At 37.2% G+C, this 27,617-nt stretch overlaps 1 protein-coding gene across 4 annotated transcripts in view; it reads right to left on the bottom strand.

Moving 5' to 3' along the window:
- The window catches only part of IMMP2L (inner mitochondrial membrane peptidase subunit 2), a 916,780-nt gene that overhangs the window by 236,980 nt on the left and 652,183 nt on the right, over positions 1-27,617 (bottom strand). For all 4 annotated transcript variants that reach the window (XR_007132715.1, XM_047763795.1, XM_047763796.1 and 1 more), the window contains one exon: positions 1,950-2,052. Coding sequence is in view for 3 of the 4 variants with exons in the window: in XM_047763795.1 (XP_047619751.1) it covers positions 1,950-2,052 (103 nt within the window). In the remaining variant the exon portion in view is untranslated. The remainder of the gene's footprint in view (positions 1-1,949; positions 2,053-27,617) is intronic.

Here is a 27,617-nt window from a genome sequence, read left to right as displayed (position 1 = left end):
ATTTTAAAACGTGTCTGGGAGCATCGATATTAATCTTTCATAGTCATAAATGCTATTGGAACACGAAACATGAGACATCACTGTAAGGGTAAAAATATATGTACTAAAACTCATCAAATACAAAATAAATTATTACATGATGTGACAAATATTTCCCCTCATCTCAGTAAAATTTCTTTTTCTAATTTTGACATTGAGGGTTATGTATAATTCCCAGTATTCTAGCAATCAACTTAATCGTTTTTTCTTTCAAACAAGAAAGCATCTAGAATACAAATGACCGGGAGTGATTATATTAATTACATAGATAATATTGCATTGGTTTTATCTATTAAGAAAAGTAAGCCAATCTCAAACTTTAGTACTTTATTATTAGTAAGTCATTATTTACCCCACATCCCACAACTGGTAGCAAACAACATTAACGCTTCCTTTCAGAGTCACCACCCCACCAATTAAAACCCAAAGTGAAATTAACTCTCATTTTCATGTAAACTTGGCCAGCACCATGATTCATTTAATAGATTTAATCAAATTGATGAGAGAGAAATAGCACTGTTTTCGGATGACTTATTTTCACTTTCAAGTTGCGACTAAGCTTTTCCATGATGGTCACGTCTACTACGCTCTAAGTGACCTAAAGCATTTCCAGTCTATCCATTCTTTGATGTACCCTGCAAAGATCAAGTTGTATTTTTTTTTTAATAATTGCTACTCAAAAGCAAGAAAGGTCTTAGATGTTTTTCTGATTATCATTGAAGCTAGAAGTAGGAGTAGTATCCTAAAGTTTCCTTCCACTTACACATAACGCGCATCTCACCCCAAATCTCTTACCGTCCTTTTAGCCAAAGGCGAGTCACATGATCGCTCCTCTAGTGACAATAATAGCGGTTCTTCACAATAGATGAAGGAAATTATTTTATAGAGAACACCAACATTTAGTTTTTGACAAGAACGTGGGTAACTTTTTTGCAGACCTATCAAAGTGCTCAATATCAGCTTATACATATATATATATATATACAAGTATGGATATGTCTAGATGGAAGAAAATCTAATGAGTTGAAGATCCAAGTATTGAAACACACATAGGTGACTAGAAATCAGGCACAGTTTCCATCAACTAAAATATTCTTCACTTTATATAATGATTTATGACAGGGGTTCACAAAGGAGTTCTGTATGCATTCAAAAATGAAAAAGATATAAAATCTGAATTTAGTCACCTATCTTATGGAATATACACAAAGCATAAGGAACATCAGCATTTCTGTTATAAATTAAATGCTGAAAATGTTACTTACCAATGTGATTTTCATTACACATTTTTTTTTGGTCTCTTTTTAGGCCCTCACCGGCGGCATATGGAGGTTCCCAGGATAGGAGTCGAATCGGAGCTACAGCTGCTGGCCTATGCCACAGCACAGCAATGCCAGATCCTTAGCCCACTGAGCAAGGCCAGGGATCGAACCCCCAACCTGATGGTTCCTAGTCGGATTCATTTCCTCTGTGCCATGACAGGGAACTCCTTATACATTCATTTTTAACTAATGACTTAGAAAATTGACGTCTGTAGGTCTTTGACACATCATTTCTGTTAAACACTAACTGAAAACATAAGGTACAAAACACTTAAGTGAGAAAATAACAATCCTTTCTATTGAGATCAGTTAGTAAGCAGGAAGTATCTTTTGGTACTTTCCTGAGTTGTCTAGGCTCTTGTCTAGATCCACACTCTCTCTCTTTCTCTCTCTCTCTCACACACACAAACATACACACACACACTCACCTTGACCGCTTACTTTGATATTTAAAAGGAGATTTTCAAACATAAACTGTTATACTATAAAATGTATGATTAGTCTTGGCTGGGTTCCCTGAGCAACCTATGTCACATACTTTTGTTCCTACACCTGCAGTCCAATTGTATCAGCAACAAGACGACTTACCGGCCCAAAGGAGTTACTGTCAAAACTGTGTCCGTGATGATCACCTTCGACCCAGATGTGACCCCGAGGGACTTTGACATAGCGGTTTTTGTGTCCCATGGTTCTAGAAATAAATAGCATAACCATTGAGAAAAGATCAGAAAAGAGATAGATCAAATAGCGAAGCACACAAATTCAGGAAGGGCAAAAATACCGCTATATAGATGTAGCAGTTTATTATAGGGAGCAATAAGGCCACTCCAGGATCTCATTTGTAAATAAGATGTGGTTAGGACCCTGTAAACCTGTCCACAGTCTTTTTTTCATGTTTCTGTAGGTAGGAATTTAGTGCTTAAACAAGATGCACTAGCACCAGATGTAATGGTTTGCTACTTCATTTAATTCACAGTATCCTATGTGTGTATGAAGCTCGCGCAATAAACCCCAACCAAATATAGATCTATTTTTTTTCTGACATTTGTTCTTATCTCAATGGTTAACTTGGCCAGCTGAAAACTTCATTTTTTTGTGTCAGATAAATTTTACAAACAACTGACAGCATTTTCATAACCTCTTAATACTTTAAAATTCAGCATATATAAGGAAGAAACCTAGATATCTCTTGTCAAATATAAATGATCAATGTCAAGCAAAAATTTTGGAAGGACTATTTATTTCGTAAATTATTCTTGGAGATGACAAACATTTTTTTAACAAGTTTGAAGACTGTATTTAGAGATCAGTGATCGACGACATGCATTTAGTAGAACATTCTATCTTCAGGCTGACAAGGAAAAAGTAAGGAGAGGCTTTCTCAGAATGTGTTGGTGACAATGTCAAATGATGCAATTTTTTTCCTATTTTGCTACTTGGGGCATATTTTTGTCAAATGTATTAATAGACTAAAATGTATGTGCCTTTTCCCTTAGTTATTTTACTAAGAGAAATCAATTCCAAAGAAATACTCAGAAATGGGTACAAATATTAATTACTAGAGATGTTCAGCACAAGCCTTTCATAGCTCCCTCTCTTATATATCTTTCAAAATAATCGACAAAGGATTAGTTAAATAAACTGTGATACAACTAATTAAATAAAAGGGATGGAATTAGATTAAATATTATCCCAATACTATAATAATAAATTACTTTTGAGGGCGGAAACTATTTTTTTCTTTTATTCTCCAAAGAATTCCAGATAAGGCCTAGCTTAAGCTTAACAATAAATGATGGTGGATTGAGTAAATTAATAAATGCCACCCCCAAGTCTATAGAGCTAAACCCAGAGCCTGAGGTTTGTACACTGTTCTTTGAGGTGTAGTCCCTATTAGACCATTTATGTTAGCAAGTTGTGTATGTGCAAGAACACCTAAAAAGGGAAAACTACATATAAATTGGCGCTGTAGAAATTAAAACTATTCGTTATCTAGAGCGGCTTTTAATTTTCAAGATAATTTCAGTGTTGAATTACTTTGCTTTAGATCAGTAAATCATTCATGCAAGGAAGCAATGTTGTGGCCATTAGAAGCCCACAGTAAGTTAATGACTGTTGTTTATTTTTAATTACTACTGGGAAGAAGAGTTTCGGCTTTTTAAAGAAAAGGAGAAACACACTGAATACATCATACTGTCATGTAAGTGTTCTTCAATTAAAATCAGTCAATTAGCTCTTGACATCACTACTGCTTTCATCATGAGACTCCCTCTAGCAACTAATATCCTACATCCAGTGTCAAGAATGGGGAGAAGACCCTTTTACTTAATTGTTGGCAAGGCACACTTGTCCAACTGTTTGTCTACCTTATTCAGCTGGCTATTTTGAATAAATACTTAAAAAGGAAACAATAAACCATTTTGTCTCTTTAAATAATCATTCATGAAGAATTGTGAAATAAACCCAGTGATTTCTGAAATGAAATGGTAGATTTTAAATCAAGCATATTCAGAAAACCAGAAGAATGATATAAAAGTCAGAGATCGTTTCAATGCCATATAAACCAAGGAGTCAAGATAGACTGTGATTGAAAATCACAGGATCATAAAGTGATGAGTGACAGTGGCATGTTTACTTGCATTGATCATCTTATTTTCAAAGTTTAAATACCATTTTCTAGCCCCTTACAATGCTTTATTTTTTTTTCATTGTAACTACTAACATGTCATTCACTTACTACTTTGTGTATTGCCTACTTTCCCCACAAGAAGGTAAAGTTTAGAACTTCATGTTTCTTGTTCACTAGAGGATTGCCAGAGCGCAAAAGAATAGATGGCACAAAGTGCTCAACAAACATTTGTTAAATGAATAACCAAAAGAGTGCATAATTGAAGAATGAAAAATACTGCCACGTGGTTGAATTATATAGTAGAAAGTGGATGGAGTCTGGAGACAGGCTAGACCAGTTTTAATCTTGATGCTGTTACTCACAAGAACTCTCATACAAGTTACTTAGTTTCTACCTCTATTTGTCCACCCTTAAAATGGGCTCGATTATGGAGTTCCCATCGTGGCTCAGTGGAAATGAATCCGACTAAGAACCATGATGTTGCAGGTTTGATCCCTGGCTTTGCTCTGTGAGTTAAGGATCAGGCACTGCCATGAGCTGTGGTGTAGATCGCAGACACGGCTCAGATCTGGTGCTGCTGTGGCCCTGGCGTAGGCCAGCGGCTGCTGCAGCTCTGATTAAACCCCTAGCCTAGAAACCTCCATATGCCGTGGGTACAGCCCTAAAAAGACAAAAAGACAAAAAAAGTAAATAAAAGAAAAGAAAATGGGATGGATTAGACATACCCTAACTGGGTTGTGATGGGTTAGGTGAGAATGTAATGGAGAGGTTGTTACAGAGCAGTCTCTGCACTCTGTCTTGGCTTTGATATCTGACTTAACATGGTCAAGTTTATGTGCTCTTGAGCAAGTTGATAAAGCTCTTAAGTGTTGATTTTCTCATTTGTAGAATGGAGCAAATAATAGTTCCACCTCAAAAAGTTGTTCTATGGGTAAAAGTGGCATGTATTAAACACTTGATAAATGGATTTGCTTAAGAGTTGAGACTTATTCAGTAAAGCACTCAATATAGTTCTGATATATAGTAAGAACTCAATAAGTGGTAGTTATTTTTGCTATCATCTTCCTTGGTCCACTCTTTTCTTTCATTTTATAATTCAGAATGTGTTCAGCCTCTACTATTAGCATCAGTCTCTTAAAATTACCTGAGTTATGCTTCAATAATTTCTTTTCCCCACATTTGCACGGGGGCTATAGAATATATTTAATGGTACAATGAATCTTATTTTTTATTCTTATGCCCTTCAGGGATATTCTAAAACTCAGAATGTGAAAACACAATCTATCTGTGCAGATTCAAACATGCAGAGAGTAGCAGGTGAAAGCACAATGTATCTATTTGTGTTTTCACTAACTAATCACTCACATATTTGAATGTTGCTGTGCTAATGCAGAATGGTTTACCTCAATACCAGACAGGTGTGAAAGAACACTTTGAGCTGTAGAATGCTGCTAAAATTCATGCCATACACAGAGTGCATATTTTATTTCTCAGGTTTCAATCTAACTTTTTAATAAGTAACTCAAAGTAGCTTTAAAAAATATGATGCTAAAATATTGAGCTGGGTCCTTTTAGTACTACCAATAAAATACAGTATTCCTAATAGAATTTCTTTAGAGAGGGTATTTTAAATAGCTTTGTGCTCCTGCATTTACATAAAAGAAAGACAAGATAATCTTTTAGGTGACAACAGTTAAGTGAGATGTCAGCCTACAAGGTTACATGTACCTATGACTTGCAAATAACTTCGGTTTTGACAGTCAAAAATGAGTTCTGGGTGTTCCCATCGTGGCACAGCAGAAACAAAACCAACTAGGAACCATGAGGTTTCCGGTTCAATCCCTGGCCTCCCTCAGTGGGTTAAGGATCCAGCATTGCCGTGAGTTGTGGTATAGGTCTGGGATCTGGCGTTGCTGTGGCTGTGGTGTAGGGGTCCGATTAGACCCCTAGCCTGGGAACCTCTATATGCCGAAAGAAAAAAAAAATGAGTTCTGTATGGTATTTTAACTACCTGTCTACAAAAAGGCATATTTAGTAATAGCTTTACCAAGATAGGTTACCTAGGTCTTACGAATGGAATGAAGAATGATTGCTTTCAATTTGATTTGACTTTGAAAACAATTTTTTTTAAGTCTCTGAATCTTCTAAGTATCATCAGTTGAATACAAAGTTGTCTATGTAATTCTTGATAGCATAAGAAGAAAATAAATTCAAAGTATTTCCCAAATATATACGTATACATTCTTAACTTAGGTAATGAGTACAATACTTCATGATTGATTAAAGTATTTATTTATTTATTTATTTATTTATTTACTTATTTCTCAAACCATTCTATTGATTTTTTAGTGGCTGTCCTGAGGGTGTATACTGGACACTCCCTGGATCCTAGACCCCGAGGTTTTCATTGTCAAGAGGGTTCAGGAGTCTAGGGTTCAAGACTCAGTAAGATCAAGAGCTGGAACTAGATCTCTTTTTATCATCATTTATAGACTGGAATAGAAAAAAGTAATCTACCATCAGGATAGGAAAATGAAAGGACATTTGCTTGTCTAGGGTAACTTCTGGAAGGGAAAAAATTCTCCCTTGAGAATCTATCTCCTGCTCTCAGGTGAGATTGGGATTTAAATTCATACTGCTTGCGTGACCTAGGACAGTTACTAATCAACTTGGTTAACTGGTTCCAGGACCCTGGCAGAATGAAAGAGAAATCTCTTCAGGGATAATCTCTCGATTCAGAGTTTTCAAGTTTTACATCCTAGCCAATGGGTACTCACAATCCAAAATATTAGAACTCACTAGGAAAATAACCAGCATTAATGAGTCAGGACTCAACAATAAATAATAGAATTAGGCCCCCAAGGACTCAAAAGACTGGATTTCTCAATCACAGAACATAAATTTTACATCTTCACATATTTTAAAAAAATAAAGAAGGGAATTAAAAACATGAGCAAGGAACAATATTTATTTTTAAAAGATAGGCATTTGCAAAAGAACAAATAAAGAACAAATGTTTTCTAAAAATAAAATATACCATTAAATTTGTAGATTAAAAAGCAGGTATGTATAAACAAAAGAGAACTATACACCTAAAAAATTACTTAGACTTTAGCACAGAGAAGTAAAGAAAGGAAAAGTAGAAGAGAAACCGAACATTATTAGAAAATGTAATATAAGCACAATCAGAATCCCAAAGGAAGAGAATAAAAAGGAATAAGAAAGAGATGATATTTGAGAGATGTTGATAGAGAATGTTCTGGAACTGATGAAAGCATAAATTCCCAGCTTCTTTTTTTTTTTAGGGCTGCACCCGCAGCATGTGAAGGTTCCCAGGCTAGGGGTCGAATTGCAGCTGTAGCCAATGGTCTACACCACAGCCATAGCAATGTGGGATCCTTAACCTGCTGAGCGAGGCCAGGGATTGAACCCACAACTTCACGATTACTAGTCGGATTCATTTCCACCGAGCCACAAGGGGAGCTCCCCAGCTTCTATATTCAAAGTGAATCACAAATAAGATAAACAAAAATAGAAAGAAATCACACTGACATACATACATTGTAATGAAACTGCAGGACACTAAAAAACCCCTGTCTCCTAAAAAAAATTTTGAAAAGCTGCCAGAGGAGGAAAAATGGTTGATTATCTTCAAAGTAGGAATAAATTGACAACAAAATTCTCTTGTTAGGATATAATTATAAATTGCTGAAATATAATTCAGTAATGTTAAATATACAGTTCAATGAGTTTTAAAAATGTATGCAATTACATAACCAGTAGATCAAAATATAAAACACTTCAGTCACTCAAAAAAAGTTGCCTCATGCCCTTCTGAGGGAAAATCCGCCCACACCTCCGTCATTGGCTCCCAATAAGCATGGCTGAGTTTTTTGTCACTATAACTTTGCCTTTTCTAGAATTTTATGGAAATGGAATCATTCGATATGCATTCTTTTATTTCTGGCTTTTAAAAAAACTTAGTCTCTTTGCTTCTGAGATTAATCCATGTTATTGCATATATTAGTCAATTGATACTTTTTTCTTAACAGTATTCTATTATAGAGATATGCCACAATTAATTCATCAATCAATAGATTATGGACACTGGGTTGTTCCAGTTTTTTTTGGGGGGGGGGGGCCTGCACCCACAGCATATGGAGGTTCCCAGGCTAGGGGTCTAATCGGAGCTGTAGCTACCAGTCTACACCACAGCTACAGCAACACGGGATCCGAGCCACATCTGCAACGCACACTACAGCTCAGCAACGCCGGTTCCTTAACCCACTGAGCAAGGCCAGGGATCAAGCCCTCAACATCATGGTTACTAGTCGGGTTCGTTAACCACTATGCCACAACGGGAACTCCCTGTTTCCAGTTTTTGGCTACAATCAATGAAGCAGTTATGAACAAATAAGTATCTGTGCAGACACATGTTTCTATTTCTCCCGAGTAAATATCTACAAGAGAAATGCCTGGGCCATACCGGTAATTGAATGTTTAATCGTACAACGAATTTGTCAAGCCGGTTTCCAAAGCAGCTGTACCAATGCATGAGTTCCAGTTTTTCCACACTCCGCTAACACTCAATTACCATTCACTGAAATTTTAGCCATTTTAAGGGCATGTAGTTGTTGTAATGTGCATTTCACTCGTGACTAATGATTTTGAGTACTTATTTGTCATTTGCTTTCTTTTTTGGTGAAATGCCTATTAAATTTCTTAAAAATTAAATGTAGTGGTGTATCTTCTTACTTCTAAGTTGTATGATTTCCTTATACAGTCTCTCTAAAACTCATAAGATATATGCCTTAGCAAACATTTTCTCCTTATCTGTGGCATGTCTTTCTCATTTTCTTAATACTTTTTTTCTTCAAAGAGCACAAACTTGAAGTTTTGATGAAATTCATTTAGCCAGTTTTTTTCTTTCCTGGTCCATGATTCTCATAGCTTCAGAAATCTTTGCCTAATCCAGAATCACAAAGATTTTTCTCTCTCCCCCAAACCACTCCCAGTTTTATAGTTCTAGGACTTTTAAAAAATACGATAAGAAACATTCAAATTTCCTTTTTTTTTTACATATGGAAATACAAATATTCTAGCACTATTCTTTGAAAAGCCTAGTCTTTTTTTCATTGATCTACCTTATGCTGCGATCTGAGTTATGCCCCCTCAAAATTCATGTTGAACACGATCTCCTAGTGTGATGGCATTTGGAAATGGAGGGCTTTGGGAGATAATTAGGTTTGATAAGGTCATAGGCTACAGTCCTCAAGATGGGATTCGTGCCTTTATTAGAAGCGACCAGGAGTTCCCGTCGTGGCGCAGTGGTTAACGAATCCCACTAGGAACCATGAGGTTGCGGGTTTGGTCCCTGCCCTTGCTCAGTGGGTTAACGATCCGGCGTTGCCGTGAGTTGTGGTGTAGGTTGCAGACGTGGCTCGGATCCCGTGTTGCTGTGGCTCTGGCGTAGGCCAGCAGCTACAGCTCCGATTAGACCTCTAGCCTGGGAACTCCATATGCCGCGGGAGCAGCCCAAAGAAATAGCAAAAAAAAAAAAAAAAAAAAAAAAAAAAAGAAGAGACCAGAGGAGTTCCCATTGTGGCACAGTGAAAACAAATCCGATTAGGAACCATGATGTTGTGGTTGTTGCTCAGTGGATTAAGGATCTGGCATTGCTGTGGCTGGCAGCTGTAGCTCCAATTTGACCCCTAGCCTGGGAACCTCCATATGCCACAGGTGTGGCCCTAAAAAGCAAAAAAAAAAAAAAAAAAGGAGAGACGAGAGAGCTAGCTCATTCTCTTTCTCCCTTTTTCTCTCCGTCTCTCTCTGTTCCACACATGAGAAGATATACTAGTAACATGCAGGAAGGATAAAATTAATCGAAAATCAATTTTTCTCAAGTTTTTAAACTTTTCTAGGGAAGAGTAGACATGTTTAAGAACGATGTTAATGTAGTCTACAATTTCCAAATCAGTGCAAAAAAATAGAATTTAAAAATAGCCCTTAATGCAAAATAATGAAGGGAAGGATTAGAAAGCAGAGAGAAGGATCACTAGAGAGCACAAAAATACAATGGCACCGAGATATATCACTGTTCATAATATAAGTAAATGAACTAATCAAGCTAATTGAAAAAACTGTCCAACTAGGGAAAAATTCTAGCTATATGCTGCTTATAAGAGAGAAACAAAAAAAAAGACATAGATATTTGATAATAAAACAATAAATCATTCAGAGAATGGCTATATTAATATCAGACAAAATGAGAACAGATTTCTGAGATGAGACTGAATTTATAAGAGAATCTTATCATAAAGCACCATCACGGCCTATTTTACCCTATAGAAGGATTTTAAGCAGGAAAGTGAGCCTAAAAGTATTTAATGAATAAAGTTGTTTTTTCTTTAAAATCCACGGTCGGGGGCACTCTCCTAAAAACCCCAAACACCTCTGCTATCCCAACATGATAAGGTTTTTGCTGCTAGATAAGGCCATTCTCTCTTCCAAGCTTAAATGCTGCCAACTGTTATGTTTTCTTAGTAATTAAATGCTGAAGTTAAGTAGACTCAATGTTCCTTTCCTTGGAGCTTGAACTGAATTAGAAATGAAATGTATGTAATTAATAGAGGCTGAATTTAAGCAAATTAAGTGATAATATTTCTAGGAAGTTCAATCACATATAGCTAATTGTAAGTGATTACGTTTCTCAGGATCACAGTTGGAAAGACCCTAGCAAAGATCTACTATAACTCCTTTTTATACAGATAAAGCACACGCAAAAAACATTTAGGTAAAATCACAGAGCTAGTTAGTGGCAGGGTAAAAATGATAAAATCCAGATTCCACAATTTCCTTTCCATAGCATGGATCATAACCACTTGGAGTGCCACAGAATACGTCTTAGCATCTTTTCACTGGAAAAAATGAAATGTCGTTTCCTAAATAGACTAGAGATTGGTACTAGGTGATTAGAGAAATCTATTTAGTGCGTTTAAATTAAAAGCTATATATCTCACAATAAAGTTGCAGGATTAATTTTATAAATTTAACATGAATGTTCTTAGAACACAAACATTTTTGAGTGATTAATATTTCTGAGTTTTTTTTCTAAATTTGGATTATAGAAGCGTAAGTGACAATTTCCTTAATATATAGAATGTTTTCTCCTTTTAAACATGCATCCTAAAAACATGTGTGTCCACAAAAATCAATGAAATTGATAGTGAGAATTTGAGAAAGATGTCAACAATGATGGCGCATTAGATTCCATCCATGCTAGATCAGGCCACGTGCTTACCCGATAATTGAGGCTATGCTGATTGATTCAGCAATAGGGTGGCAGTTTATGCTATGTGATTTTGTGTACTGCGGTTAGTTTATGAGGATAAGGTTATGAAATCTGCTTCGGATTTCTTAGGGTAAACAACCATTTATTGAATGACTACTATGTGAAACATGTAAAGGTGTGGGCCAGAACACAGAAAAGAATAAGATCCTGCCCCATCTATCAAGATTATAACTTAGAGCGTGACTCAAAATGTAAGCCACAAAGCAGTATACAAGATATGTTATATACATAAGGGTACAAATTACCATAGACAGAAGTCCACAAGTTGGAAACATCTGCAAGAAAATAGTGAATGGAGGAATAAATAAATGAATGAATGCCATATGTTGCTAAGTGCATAGGTGTTCAAAGGTTGGTATTATTTTAGGCTGGAATAGTCAGAAAAGGCACTAAGAATATTTTAATCAAGAAATGAAGAACAGAATAAAGTTAAAAGGTAAAGAAGGTAGTGTGTGTTTCAAATCCCGTTCACTCGCAGAAAAAAAGATTTCCTTTCCTTAATGCATTATTTTCTGGAGATATACTGTCATAAATTAAAAGAGATACTTTATAAATCTCTCTCTCTTTTTTTTTTGCTTTTCAGGGCCACACCCATGGCATATGGAGGTTTCCAGGCTAGGGGTCCAATCAGAACTGTAGTCTCCAGCCTATGGCACAGCCACAGCAACGCAGGATCCAAGCTGAGTCTGCAGCCTACACCACAGCTCAGGGAAAGGCTGGATCCTTAACCCACTGAGCGAGGCCCAAGATCAAACCCACAACCTTATGGTCCCTAGTCAGCTTTGTTTCTGCTGTGCCACAAAGGGAACTCCCTATAAATCACTTTCTAAGGAAGATATTCAATTATTTAATTGTGTAGAAAAACTGAATAATTTTAAATTATTTTATTCTAAAATGTATTATTGATTTCTCTTTTAAATATTCTATATGCTACAATACACTCGATATTAACAAGTAAATATGTTATTGAATTACAGCATGATTATAAACATTATACAAGCTATCTGAATATAGAAAAGATCCAAAGTGGTGCAGTGGGTAAAGAAGCTGATTGCAGCAGCTCGGGTAGCCGAGGAGGTGCAGGTTCAATTCCTGGCTTGGCACAGTGGGTTAAAAAATCCAGCATTGCCAGAGCTGTGGCTTGGATTCAGTCCCCGGCCTGGGAACTTCCATATGCCCTGAGTGCGGACATTAAAAAAAAAAAAAAAGATAACTCCACACAGTAAAGAAAATAATGTCTCTAACTTGCATATATTTAAAATCAGTTTTTTTGTTAAAATTATTGTCGATTACATGAAATGTCAAAGGCACAAATACCATAATCAGTTTACCCATTAACTGCATCTTATCATGTAATATAAATAGTGACTCATATCATTATTCCAAGCATGGCTTCCTAGCAAACCAATTTAAGTAACACAGTGAACTTTAATGTATAATTTTATTTTTCAAAAAAAATCAATATGTATTACAAATGGTATTGTTGCAGTTGTTTACATAGTCCTCATTCAGGATAATTTCCTGGGCGTCCACATCATGCATCATTTGGTGGTGCAGGTTTTTTCCACATGCTAGTTACTGAAGGGGAGGTAACTACATTTCAGTACTTTTTAGTGTAAGATCCAGTAATACTTAGATATTACAGGAACCCTGAACAGTTTTCCATCTGTTTGCTCTGATCTCAGTCCTATAACTTTAACTTTTTAATACTAAAAAGGAACAGTTACGATTCTCTTTATTTCCTGCAAACAAAATTAATGAGCCTTGGGATTAATTACTAGTAAAACAAAAAATAAGTGCTTCAGAGCTAAGGAGATCACCAAACAATGGCTCCTCTTTAAAAATATCTCTTTAGAAAAGGAATAATACATAACTTTGAAGCAGGAAAGCAGTGTGGCTGAGGGAAAATCAATGTTGGCTTCCAGGACAGAGTTGGGTTGAATTCCAGGGCTGCCACCTCCTACTTTCACGGTCCTTGAGGATAAGAGTATTCATATTAATATTCATACCTCTGCTTCACAGAGGTGTGATGAGATATGAGATAATGCATGTCACATTTTTAGAATAGTGCCTGGCAGAGTACACTCCAATAAATGGTAAAATTTATTATCAGAATTATAAGCTTATCTCTTATTATGATGCAACAGTTAAGACAGCTAGAAAAAAATCTTCTCTAAGTCAAATTGATTCCACATATACTTATTAAGTACCTAATGGTAACAGAAATTATTAGACACTAGAGATGAAAACTTAAATATGACAAAGACTTGCCCTGGAAGAATTTGTAGTTTAGATGGGTTAATGGACAATTTAAAAAAAAAATTTATCTATTGACTGATTGATTGTTTTTTAGGGCTGCATCTGTAGCATATGGAAATTCCCAGGCTAGGGGTCAAATCGAATCTGCAGCTGCCAACCTATGCCACAGCCACAGCAATGCAGGATCTGGGCCACAGCTGCAACCTACACCACAGCTCGTGACAAAGCCATACACCCAACCCACTGAATGAGGCCAGGGATTGAACCTGCACCCTTGTGGTTACTTGTTGGGTTTGTTAACACTGAGCCACAGTGAGAACTCCTAAATAGACTATTTAAAATATAACTTTTCAACTTGAGTGATAAGTTCAATATTACAAGTGCAGAGAGGGCAACAAAAGAAATTGGGTAACAGATATCGACCTTACTTAGGGCTACAGGGACAGTTTCCAGGAAAAGGTGACACTTTTCATAGATTATACCCATATTTCTGAAATTATCAACATCCATGAGTCAAATAATGTGTGTAAATTATCAGCATCCCTAAACCAACAAATTTAAGTGAAGGAAAAGGTATATAATTTTGCAACTGTGGACAAAGAATGTTGCCTGACACATCAGCAAACAAAGGATGTTGTGGCCATCAGCCACTGCACCACCCCTGACTGTGAACCCTGAGGGGACTCAGGATGGGATGGCAGGATACCGGCCCTAGAGAGCTAAGGTGCATATCAAAGGAATGATTTCAGTGATGCCAGACTCTGGCATCTTTCCATAAACAGAAAAGTGCTAAATTCATTAACTTGAGATGTCTGGTTTTCTTTAGTTAACAGTAATCTTTGACATTCTGACCACCCGGTTTTTGTCACAAAACTCCTATATATTCTGGCTTCTCTCTTACTTCTGGGAGCCGTCTCAGTGCTGAGAGGCTGCCTCCTAGGCTTGAGTCCTCAGAAAGTCTGCCAAATAAAACATAATTCTCAACTTTTAGATTGTACCTTTTTTTTTTTTCAGTTGATGCAACCAATTTAGAAATCAGGTTTGCTTTGTTTTGTTTTGTTTTGTCTTTTTAGGGCCGCACTTGCGGCATATGGAGGTTCCCAGGCTAGGGCTCCAATCAGAGCTGAGCTACAGCAATGTGGGATCCAAGCCTCAACTGAGACCTAACACCATAGTTCACGGCAATGCCAGATTCTTTGACTTTTTTTTTTTTTTTTTCCATTTCTTGGGCCGCTCCTGAGGCATATGGAGGTTCCCAGGCTAGGGGTCTAATCGGAGCTGTAGCTGCAGGCCTACGCCAGAGCTACAACAACGCTGGGTCTGAGCCTCGTCTGCAACCTACACCACAGCTCACGGAAACACCAGATCCTTAACCCACTGAGCAAGGCCAGGGATAGAACCCTCAACCTCATGGTTCCTAGTCGGATTCGTTAACCACTGTGCCACAACGAGAACTCCAGGATTCTTAACCCACTGAACCAGGTCAAGGATTGAACCTGCGTCCTCTTGGCTACTAGTTGGATTTGTTAACAGCTGAGTCACGACGGGAATTCCAGAAATGAGTATTTTAAATAGAAATAAAAAACTGAAAGCTACATGTACAAACAAGGATTACAGAAAGTCTTCTTAAGCAAGACTAAAAACCAAAAGCTATAAAATAAAATGTAGAAATCCCTGAATATTTAAAAATTAAAACACTGTAACGTAGATAAAGTTTAAAGTCAATACTTTGGGGGTAAAACACTGAAAAAATGATATACGAAGAGATAACTTCTCTTGCCATAAAAGACATCTTACAAAGTCATTCACACTGAAAAAAAATCTGATAGAAAAGATATAATGGACAAGTTACAGCTGAGACATATGAAAAACTGCTCAAATTCACTAGTAGTCAGTGCAATACAAATGAAACACAAGATACTACTTTATAACCAACTGAAAAACTAAAAAGATCTGTAACACTTAGGGGTGGCAGAGGTGTAGGAAAAGTGTACTCTTTCACATTACTGGTAGAAATAGGAAGAGTTATAATCTTTTTGGAAAGCAATCGGCAACATCTGTAACATTTTAAAAATTCATTTGCCTATGACCTAGCAATTCCACTCCTGGGAGTTAATACCATACAAATAATTGTATAAGGACATAGGTACAATGCTTATTACAGCATTGTTCATTGTGGCAAAGAAGTTGGAAGCAAAGGTAATAACTACAAACAGAAGAATGGTTTAATCAGTGATGGTGGGCCCATACTACAGAATGCTATCCAACCCACAGAAAGAACGAAATGAAGCTATTAACTGACTTGAGAGATTTTTCAAAAAGTAATGTTGAGCGATAAAAGTAGAAAAGTACATGTGATACGTTTCCTCCTTTGTGAAGAAACAATGAAAAAAAGTCCCTATATATGTCAAAGCAGAGCAGAAGGTCCATTATATTGAAGAAACACAGGAGACTGTAGACCTAAATAGGGGATGAGAAAATTAATGCAAAGACAGGAGAAAGAAATAAGAACAAAGACAAAAAGCAGGAAAAAAATTCAAAGGATACACCAAAATAAAGCATTATAATATTACCATATTTATGCCTTGGTATAGAATCTATGTGGATTCCTGTTGAAATAGACACAATGTAAACTTATGCATATGTAGTCTTATAAATGTGAAATATGAATTAAAGCTTTAGAGATGAGCTAAACAGCATTGTTTCAAAGCAATGAAACTAGACAAAAAAAAAAAAAACAATAAAGTGTAAAACAGACACTACTTTATAGAAGCTAGAAGTGTTCTTTGGGTGCAACATTTCCAGGGGTCCTCCCATTTGGTGGTCTTTCCTCTTAGACTCAATGAATCAGCAGATAAAGATTGTAGGGGGGCAGGAACAAAATAGCCATCATTTTGCTATACCTAACCATCCTCAATTAGCCATTCATTGCACTAAGCAAAGGATCTGTCAAATGTTAGTTCCAGTAGGATGCCTATTAACATACATCATTTCTGTTTATATAACGGTAATGAGATGTCTTCATATTTACCAAAGGCTTAAAAGTTTGGCTTCAGTCTTTCCCTGAAAGTATAGGGAAGGCAAATTTTCACCTCTACCCTCTTAGAATTTTCAGCTGGACCTGACAATTAAACTGTCATAAAATGATTAACCAGAAGAAAGTAGAGCTGGCCCTCCATAACCATGGATGCCGAAGCCCTGGTTGTGGAGGGCCAACTGTACTGAGCCATTTTATATAAGGGACTTGAGCATCTCTGGGTTTTGATATTTGATGAAGGGTCCTGGAGCCAAACTCCCTCCAATACTGAGGGACAACTAACTGTATATGAATTTATATAAATGTTATGTTACATGGGAACCCTCATAAGGGATAAAGATCCAGAGGAAGGCAGAACCTGCATGTTGTTAGAGTAGGCTGAACCAAGAGAGGCAGTTATGGAAAAGTAACTGAAGTATGTGGGAGGCTAAAGGAAGATAAGAATGATCAGAGAAGGTCCATTTGTGGGAGTTCCAGTCGTGGCTCAGTGGTTAACGAATCTGACCAGGAACCATGAGATTGCAGGTTCGATCCCTGGCCTTGTTCAGTGGGTTAAGGATCCAGCATTGACGTGAGTTGTGGTGTAGGTCACAGACGTGGCTTGGATCCTGCGTTGTTGTGGCTCTGGCGAAGGCTAGCGGCTACAGCTCCGATTCGACCCCTAGCCTGGGAACCTCCATGTGTCGTGGGAGCGGCCCTAGAAAAGGCAAGACAAAAAAAAAAAAAAAAAAAGGAAGGTCCATTTGTGTGGAATTCTCTGTCTCAATTTTTTATCCTTGATGATAAGAATGTTACCTTGCTTTTATTACAGAGGACATCATTCACATGAGAATTTCATTGCTTGCTTTTAATAAAAAGAAGGGAACAGGATCTACTGCTTTTCAAGTCCCTTTAACTCAAAATAATCTTTATGCCAAGATGACATATTTTGGGATAGCATGTTCTGCCACCCTTCGAAGGCAAAGGCAAAAAACAAAAACAAACAAAAAAATATAAAAACACCAAATTATATAAGAACAGCAACCAAAGAATCTATGTTTTTGAGTTCACCAGAGACTGCTCCCCACCTATGATTAAAATTAAGAGAGAATGATATCAAATGGCTGACTACTGAGGGGCTGGGTCTGCTCTGGTCCTTTCTGACAAAAATTCATGAAGAATCAAAAGAGACCCTCCACTTGCAAAATCAGTTATTTTTCCTGGGTTCATTTTAATGAAAGAACTTATTAGCCATCATTCGACAAGATCATTAGTGTGTAACTTACTCTCTTTGGAATGGAAAGCTCTGGAAACCTCTGTCTCTGAACTCCTGTCGCACAGTTGATGATTTAATGCTTTTAAGCCACTTTTTAGGCCTTCTAGGACACAAAACGACTCTCTAATCAAGGCATGTGAACTGACTGATTCGCTTTCTTTTTATCTAGTCTTTGTGGTGGCCTGCAGTTTGATTTCTTAAGAATTTGTTTTTCTGTTAATGCTGCTCGTTTTGTATTACCTACACTGGTTAGAAACTATCTGATCTTCAAAGTGTAGCATGAGGCAGTATCTATTGAACGTAACTTTTATTTTTTTTATAATCACCATTTTTAAAGTTTTAGTCACCTACCAATAATATTTCTATACAGACTGTATCACAAAGGCTAAGTAGGATTCAGTTAAATTTAAATTGTGATCCTTCTTTTTATATGATCAATATTGTAAAGTAGTAGAACTAACTAACCAAAATCAGCAGGGATTAGTTTAATCATCAATCATTTTTCCCACCAAATGTTCCTTAATATGTCTTTATTTAACAGTTTCATTCAAACAACCACTACTACAGAAAGAGAATCGAATGACTTCTTAAAGGAATTACCATACTAGATTACACATTTGACAGCTACAAATTATTCTTCATAAAATATAAATATGAATAAAATAGGTTTTATAAAGTTCTGAATAAGGGATCTTGCTATTTAAGTCCAAATTGCTCCAGCCTATAAGAACCTGTATTATAAATCCATGTTACGATGCTTGCATGCCAGCAATTATAAATAGGTGAGCTTGTCCTAACATCAGAAATGATGATGTTTTTCCCTCCCTAGGATTTTTGTATGGTGGCAGAGTCCTTACCTAGGAATCCTCTGAGCTACAAAGCATGCATGAAGCTATGGATCGAGAACCTGGGGGCCTAGTGGCTTTGCTGTAAACATAAAGTTTACTTAAAGCCCCTAGGATATTTTGTTTCATACTTATCTATGAACATTTGCTATCAATGACCTAAGTTTCAAGGAAGTAGAGAGCAACTTTATCAGCTTCCAAGAAATGTGTTCTTGAGTGTAAGCCTGAGTTTTCCACCATGGGAGAGAAAATACAGGGGATGTTCAATTCAGAGAGAAAGAACTGGAAGTCACTTTTAATGAGGTCTTATTTAACTTCTAATGTAACCCAGAATAATATTAAGTAGCATAAAACTGACTTCTATATCCACTGAGTTCCTATGGTAAGGACTGACCTGTGAGAAACTGGATTCAAGTGGATAAAGTGTCTTAAAAAGATAAGATTTCTCATATTGTTGTGAAGATAGAAACTGAAGAGTAAGTCCTCCCTCCATAGACACATCCTCTTGATATTCTGCCACATATGCCAACTACTGTTCTCCTAAAGGAAATTCTTAAACGATATGTCACCTAGTGAAACTTTGAAACTGGAAAAAAAAAAAAAAAAGGATTGGTTTTTATTTATACTTGGAGCCCAACAACTACTTCCTTCCTCCCCAGCTCCCATGCTGGTGGAAACCACCAGCATCTCCTTTCTGGACCCCAGCAGTTACCTCTTCACTGGATTTCATGCCTCTGCTCTTCTCTATCTTTAGTCATTCATCACACAAGTCTAATCATGCCATACTTCCGCCCCAATGAAAAATTTCCAGTGGCGTCCCTTCACACTTGGACTAAAATCCAAATTGCTTATTGCGACCAACGAGCCCTTTACATCCCAGATTCCCATGCCAGGAACGACAGATATTTTGAGCCAGATAATTCTTAGTCACGAGGGACTGCCCTGTGTAATTGCGGGTGTTTATCAGTATCCTTGGCTTCTACCCACTAGATGCCAGTAGCATCCCTTTTATAGCTGTGACAACCAAGACCGTTACCACGTATTGCCAGACGTCCCCAGGAGCCAAAGTCACCTTCTCCTGGAATCACCGCTTTATGGGATGTGGCTCCTCACTGCACTTCTGTCTTCCTCTCCTCCAGAGACTTATTTTGTTCAACACTGTTTTCCTAATTTTTTTTTTTTTTTTGTCTATTTGTTATTTCTTGGGCCGCTTCCGCGGCATATGGAGGTGCCCAGGCTAGGGGTCTAATCAGAGCTGTAGCCACCGGCCTACGCCAGAGCCCCAGCAAAGCAGGATCCGAGCCGCGTCTGCGACCTACATCACAGCTCACGGCAACGCCGGATCGTTAACCCACTGAGCAAGGGCAGGGACCGAACCCGCAACCTCATGGTTCCTAGTTGGATTCGTTAACCACTGCGCCATGACGGGAACTCTGTTTTCCTACTTTCTAAAACAGGGCCTGTCTATATTATCAGTAGTTGCTTAGTAAATATACATTGGCTTAATGGATGAAGAAGTATGAATTCTGATAGTAGTCCTCTTTAGAATGCTATAAACAGTTTGAGGCTGCTGATTCTCTTGTTTTGATATTAGCTCCCTATAATATCTTAAACTGAAAAAGATTTTAGAAATATTCAGGTAACACAGTCATTTTACAAGTAATAAATTTAAGGCCTGGAGAGATTACTTTGTCAACAATGATAGACTTAGTTTATTTTAATTGAGCTTTAAAAAATCATAAAAATCAAAATGATGAAAACAAAATGTCAGGGCTTCTCTTACAATCTTCCTTTATGAGTATTTTTCTCACCTTAATGGAAACTTCATTTACAAACTAAATGTTGAGAAAATAGTTTCAAATGATGCAACTGACAAGGGCTTAATCTCTAGGATATAAAAGCAATTTATACAACTCAACAGCAAAAAAGCCAACAACCCAATGGAAAAATGGGCAAAAGACCTGAATAGACATTTCTCCAAGGAAGATATACAGATGCCAACAAGCACATGAAAAAATGCTCAATATCACTGATTATTAGAGAAATGCAAACCAAAACTACCATGAAATACCACCTCACACCAGTCAGAATGGCCATGATTAAGAAGTCCACAAATAACAAATGCTGGAGGGGGTGTGGAGAAAAGGGAACCCCCCTGCACTGTTGGTGGGAATGTAAGCTTGTACAACCACCATGGAGAACAGTATGGAGGTACTTTAGAAAATTATACATAGAACTACCAGCAATTCCACTCTTGGGCATATATCCGGACAAAACTATCCTTAAAAAAGACACATGTACCCACATGTTCATTGCAGCTCTATTCACAATAGCCAAGACATGGAAACGACCCACATGTCCATTAACAGATGACTGGATTAGGAAGATGTGATATATATACACCATGGAATACTACTCAGTCATAAAAAGAATGACATAATGCCATTTGCAGCAACATGGATGGAACTAGAAACTCTCATACTGAGTGAAATAAGTCAGAAAGAGAAAAACAAATACCATATGATATCACTTATATCTGGAATCTAATATAGGGCACAAATGAACATCTCCACAGAAAAGAAAATCACGGACTTGGAGAATAGACTTGTGGTTGCCTGGAGGGAGGGGGAGGGTGTGGGAGGGATTGGGAGCTTGGGGTTAACGGATGCAAACTATTCCCTTTGGAATGGATTACCAATGAGATCCTGCTGTGTAGCACTGAGAACTATGTATAGATGCTTACAACACAGCACAACAATGGGAGAAAAAATTATGTATACATGTATGTGTAACTGGGTCCCCATGCTGTACAGTGGGAAAAAAAAAAAAAGGAAAAGACAACCCATAGAATGAGAGAAAATCTGCAAATGATTCAACAAAGGCTTAATCTCCAAAATATACAAACAACTCACACAACTCAACAACCAAAATTCAACAACCCATATGAAAAACGGTCAGAAGACCTAGACATTTCTCCGCAGAGGACATACAGATGGCCAATAGTCACATGAAAAAATTCTCTACATCACTAATTATTAGAGAAATGCAAATCAGAACTACATTGAAATATCACCTCTCACTGGTCAGAATGGCCAGCATTAACATGTCAACAAATAACAAATGCTAGATAGGGTGTGGAGTAAAGGATACCCTCCTTCATGGTTGGTGGGAATGTCAACTGATACAACTACTATGGAAAACAGTATGGATGTACCTCAGGAAACTAAACATACAACTGCCGTATGATCCAGCACTCCCACTCCTGGGCATATATCTGAAAAAAACTACAATTTAAAAAATACATACAACACTTTTTTCATCACTGCACCATTCACCATGGCCAAGACATGGAACAACCTAAATGTCCATTGACAGAGGAATGGATTAGAAAATGTGATACATATATACAATGGAACACTACTCAGCCATAAAAAGACAAACTCAGCCATTTGCAGCAACTTGGATAGAACCTGAGATTCTCATACTAAGTAAACCAGAAAGAAAAAGGCAAATACCATATGATATAACTTATTTGTAGAATTTACAATATGGCACATATTATCCTATTTACAAAACAGAAAGACACCATGGACAAGGAGAGCAGACTTGTGATTCCCAGGGTGGATGGGGGAGGGAGTGGAATGGATGGGTACTTTGGGGTTTGGGGATTCAAACTGTTATATTTGGAAGGGATGGGCAGTGGGGCCTTACTGTACAGCACAAGGAAATGTGAGTGATTAGGTCACTGTGCTGTACAACAGACATTGAAGAAACACTGTAAATCAACTCTACTTTAAGAATTTTTAAAAATAAAAAAATTTGAATTGAACATGAATATAGGTCTTGAGTATCATTATTTAAGAATGAGTTGCTATCTTGTTAAGTAGAGCTCTTTTAGACTTAGATTTTTAGATGGGAAATTCACTCAGTAACATATCAGGTAGTAAAAGAATCACTGAAAGAAAATTGATATCTTACAGTTCATAGAAATTGCATTAATTTATGGCTATAAACTAAAATAACTCAAAGTATGTAAAGTATAGAATCAGATACTTAGCACCAGCACTATCTGAATGGATTCATCTTACGGACTTTATAGACCTATTTGCATCAAAGTTGTAAAATTTTAGGGGAATAAATCAAAACATACACTGTAGATTCTGGTAATTTTTAACATGAGTAGTGAGATACACTCCTACCAATTCAACTCAATTAACATTTAATAAAATGAGCATCCAAAAATGAACATGATTTTGGAGGGTTAAGAAGTATTAAAAAGTTAAGCATGGCAAACCCTTAAGAACCTTATAATGTAGTACAAGAGACGGAGTAAGTACATAGAAACTATGACAAAAGCAGAATCTGATAAATGCTGGATTTGAGATACAATCATGATGGCAATTGCTTACTATCTGTTGGGTACTGATTATGGACCAAATAGTGTACTAAATGACAGTAATCTAGGTTTTGTCAAGCAAAGAAAAGAGTAAGGAACTCGAACACCAATACACAAAAACCTATGCACTTAACTACTATTCTACACTCATTTAAGACAAAAGATTAATTCTGACTAGGCTAATCCTGATCTGGGAAATTAGAGAAATGCAAGTATGATCATGAGTGGTATAAGATATGATAAAAGGTATGTAGATGCTAAAGTGCGCCAAGACTGGAGTTCCCATTGTGGCGCAGCGGAAACGAATCCGACTAGGAACCATGAGGTTGCGGGTTCGATCCCTGGCCTTGCTCAGTGCGTTAAGGATCTGGCATTGTTGTGAGCTGTGGTGTAGGTCGCAGAAGCGGCTCAGACCTGGCATTGCTATGTCTGTGGCAGAGGCCGGCAGCAATAGCTCCGATTCACCCCCTAGCCTGGTAATCTCCATATGCCACGGGAGTGGCCTTAAAAGACACAAGACAAAAATAAATAAATAAATAAATAAATAAATAAATAAATAAATAAATAAATAAATAATAAAGTGCACCAAGTGTTCGTACTAGACAAATCCTGAATTCTCTGATTTGGTTGGAATGTAGTTTAATAGAAGCCAGCAAATGTAGGTTGTAGGTTGAGGATATGTATAAAAACATAAATATCAAAAAAACCCTTAAATATCAATTTAAGAAGTATATATATCCCATTTTATAGCAACAAGGAACATGTGAAGGGTGTTGATCAAAAGAGTTACAAGATCATACAGAATTATACTCATAGGACTAACTGGATAGTCAGCTGCCAATGGAAACCACACCTCCAGCTACATTCAGTTCGCTCAGTCGCCTCCAGAGAATGGCCCTTGCTTTCTACACATACCAAGCTTCCGCCGATTACCAGACAAGATGTCAGGGTACATGCTATGTGGCTACTTCACTCGGGATGATGGTTCTTACTGGGATCTAACTGCAATCGACTCATTCTCCTGTTTTTTGAGGGGGAGAACTTGCTGTAGAAGGATCAGCAAGGAAGGAAAATATTTGAGTACTGCAGCTTCACAGCTCTAGCACATTTTAGGTTAAATGGCTATTTGCCAGTGAAAGTGAGTCCAAAAGAAGCATGTTTTCCCTCTTAAGCACCAGAACAACATAATTAACATAATCTCTATATCTTGTGATTGGATATCTACCTCATTCTAATAAAAGCAATCTTGTTTCACCCTTATCAAAAATCATCCCACTTAGATAATAACTGCTTATAATTATATTCTCTTCATGATTACAAAATACCACTTTGATTAGATGAAATAAGCTTACCATGGAAACCTCTACAGTCATCTAAACCCTACTTTGCCATTTACTGTCTCACTCGGTTATGTTTCATACTTAGTGACCTGCCTGCCTTGCCGTTGTTTATTACTAACAGCTTTTCCTCCTACAAATGATCACGCTGACTGACCACCATGCCTTTAAAAAAACAAAAAAAACCAAAACCTAAGATTTTGGAGCTGATTACTACCAAATTAAAATCTTGCATGATTCCTTTGTCATATAGGTTCTATCCTTAGCACGAAATTATTCATCTTCAAGTCATGGTCAAGTCTGTGATTGCCCTGAGATTTACTCTGGATAGGATATTAGGATGAGATTTACTCTGGTTAGGATATTAGGATATTAGGATTGCCCAGAGATTTACTCTGGATAGGATATTAGGATATTACCTTTAAAAGTACAGTTTTAAAAACTGTCCTATTACTTCTTTCCCATAAAGAAAAAAAAAAAGTAAAAAGGATGAATGAATTCATCATTTCTCCAAAATGTTTAATTATAATACATTTTTTCTGGGTATTTTTCTTTTTCTAATAGACTTAGAGGAGCATATAGCCAGTCTTGGGAGGTCTAGAAAGATATTGCAGAGCAATATTTTAAACTAAGAGATGAGTTAAAGTTAGCAAAAAGAAGGTTAGGAAAAGGCATTTCAGGCAAAAGGAGAGCATGTTCAAAGGCAGAAAATGAGAGATCAGGAAGTTCTTCACAGGCTAATATTAGAAGAACTCTTGAGTTCTGTGGTTTGGCTGGAATGTGGGTGTGATGGTATATATGGTACCATATTTCAAAGAGATTGGAAATCCTATCATCCAACACAGTCCAGACTGATAACAGTTAGGTGATTCTTAAGTTGGCAAGGTATAGAATTATACTAAAATATCATACTTTCATTTCTTAATCATACCACTGCATTATAAAAAAATACACTGCACAATTAACTCACCAATCACTGAGATAAGAAGTCATTCTCTTTGGGTCTAAGTCCACAAGATGAAGTTCTGAGAAGTCGTTTATAAACCATACACATACTAAACTGTTGTTAATCACTAGTTTCAGTTTCTTTAGATTGAGAGAAAAGGTAAAGAGATTTGCGACAAAATCTGAATACAGAATCCTTCTAGACTTTCACAAATTTTTCCCAGGCTTTCACAGTTGTCTCACCCCATTTGACAGCCATTTAGAAAAGAAAACTCACGACAAGTTAGTTTTCAAAACATTTGACTTTTTTTCTTACTCATGTTTCATCAATTTGCATAATATTTAGTTAGATGCATATAATAGTAGGTATAACTAGCATAAACATGCATGGGAATAACCACTTTTTTTTTTAAGGCACACATTTTAGCTGGGGGAACAAAAGTACACATTATAGAGAGTAACCTAGCTGTGAGCATTCTAGGTCACAGGGCTCAGATAAATGTTTTACAGAAGGAATAGAGAGCTTGGGTGAATCAAGCTTGTCCAGATGAAGGACTCTTTTAAGAGAGCGTCTGTTTAATTCAGTGTGGCAGATCAGGCAGACAGGAGAATGCAAAGCCAATGAAACTGAAGGTTATAGAGAAGGGCCAGTTGAGCGCTGTGCGTCAGGCTTTAAAACTAGGGAGCTTATTAAGAAAGGCAGTAGGAGCCGTGCTTCCGAACATGGACTTAGGAGCAGGTCAGCCTAGCTTTGAATGCTGCTTCTCCACTTACTAGCCATGTGACTTTAGCAAGTTCCTTACACTATACAACACTTATATGGTCATTCAGTCCCCATAATTAAAAGGAAAAAGAAGTCTTAGTCATGGGGTGTTAGGATTAGATGAGTTAGCATTGTAATCATGTGCTTAGGAGAGTGCCTGTTCGAAATAGGCGCTCAATTGACATCAACTTCATTATGATACAAAGGTGATGACCAATAAGTTTCTTGTTTTGTTTGTTTGTTTTTGTCTTTTTAGGGCCTCACCCATGGCATATGGAGGTTCCCAGGCTAGGGGTCTAATCAGAGCTGTAGCTGCCAGCCTACGCCAGAGCCATAGCAATGCCAGATCCAAGCCGCGTCTGTGACCGACACCACAGCTCATGGCAACACTGGATCCTTAACCTATTGAGCAAGGCCAGGGGTGGAACCCGCAACCCTCATGGTTCCTAGTCAGATTCGTTTCCGCTGTGCCACAAGGGGAACTCCCAATAAGTTTCTTGATATACTGTCCCAGAGTATAATTGTCACCTAATATATTTAAAGGATTTTGAATAGGGCCTGGCAGATAGACAAGCAAATTTAAAAAATGTATTAACTTGTTGTTGTTCTTATGAGCCATTTAAAGATTTTAAATGAAAGAGTGATCAGGTTTGCACTTTAGAAGGAAGCATGCCAACAGTGAGAGGGAAAGATGGGGGAGTGAGGTAAGGGTCAAAGAAGGAAGGGGAGCATGCTTAATAGGTTATTGGTGCTGAGCTATGACACTTCCAGGACAGACAGGTGGAGGACAAGTAGGGGTCATGGTGGAACTGGAAGTGCTGGCTGCTTCCCAATATGGGGGTGGGGGGTAGTTGAAGACATTTATCACAGATGCCTTTTTCTATGCAGCTGCACTCAAATACGCCATCTCTTTTGGTTTTATGGATAAACTCAGGAAGGTAGTAAGAAAGTCTAAGCAGGTATTTCTAAGAAACTCACAAAGTCAGCTACAAAAGGAACTAGAGCCTGTCTCATAAACAGTCTCTCTCTCTGCATGCAGAAACCTCAGTGACCAGAATTAACTGACCTCTTTCTTATTAAGCTATCAAACTTCTCTCTCCCCTTTAAAATTATTTATAGTTTAGTATCACTAAACCATGCAGGCATTCTTTGAAGATGCAGGCATGAGAAGGCTTGTGGAATAATTCTTTGAACACCTTTCTTTTAATATGAACTTGCTGGATAACTGAGTCAGTGTTCATTCTGCTGAGAAAACTGTACAACAAAGGTGAGTAGTACAATCATTATGCTCCCTCTCTTGAAACATGAAAGCCTTTGAGGATGTTTCAGATTTTTCAGGGTGCAATCTTCCCTGGAATTGGGCAAATATTGATACTTAAAATGGATTTAAGGTTTCCAAAAAACACAAAAGGGAAAACACGCCCCATCCTTAAAGAACT

This window comes from Phacochoerus africanus, chromosome 16, assembly GCF_016906955.1.
Source record: "Phacochoerus africanus isolate WHEZ1 chromosome 16, ROS_Pafr_v1, whole genome shotgun sequence".
Classification (NCBI taxonomy): Eukaryota; Metazoa; Chordata; class Mammalia; order Artiodactyla; family Suidae; genus Phacochoerus; species Phacochoerus africanus.
Note: the sequence above shows the minus strand (reverse complement) of the source record. Positions and strands in the feature narration are given on the sequence as shown.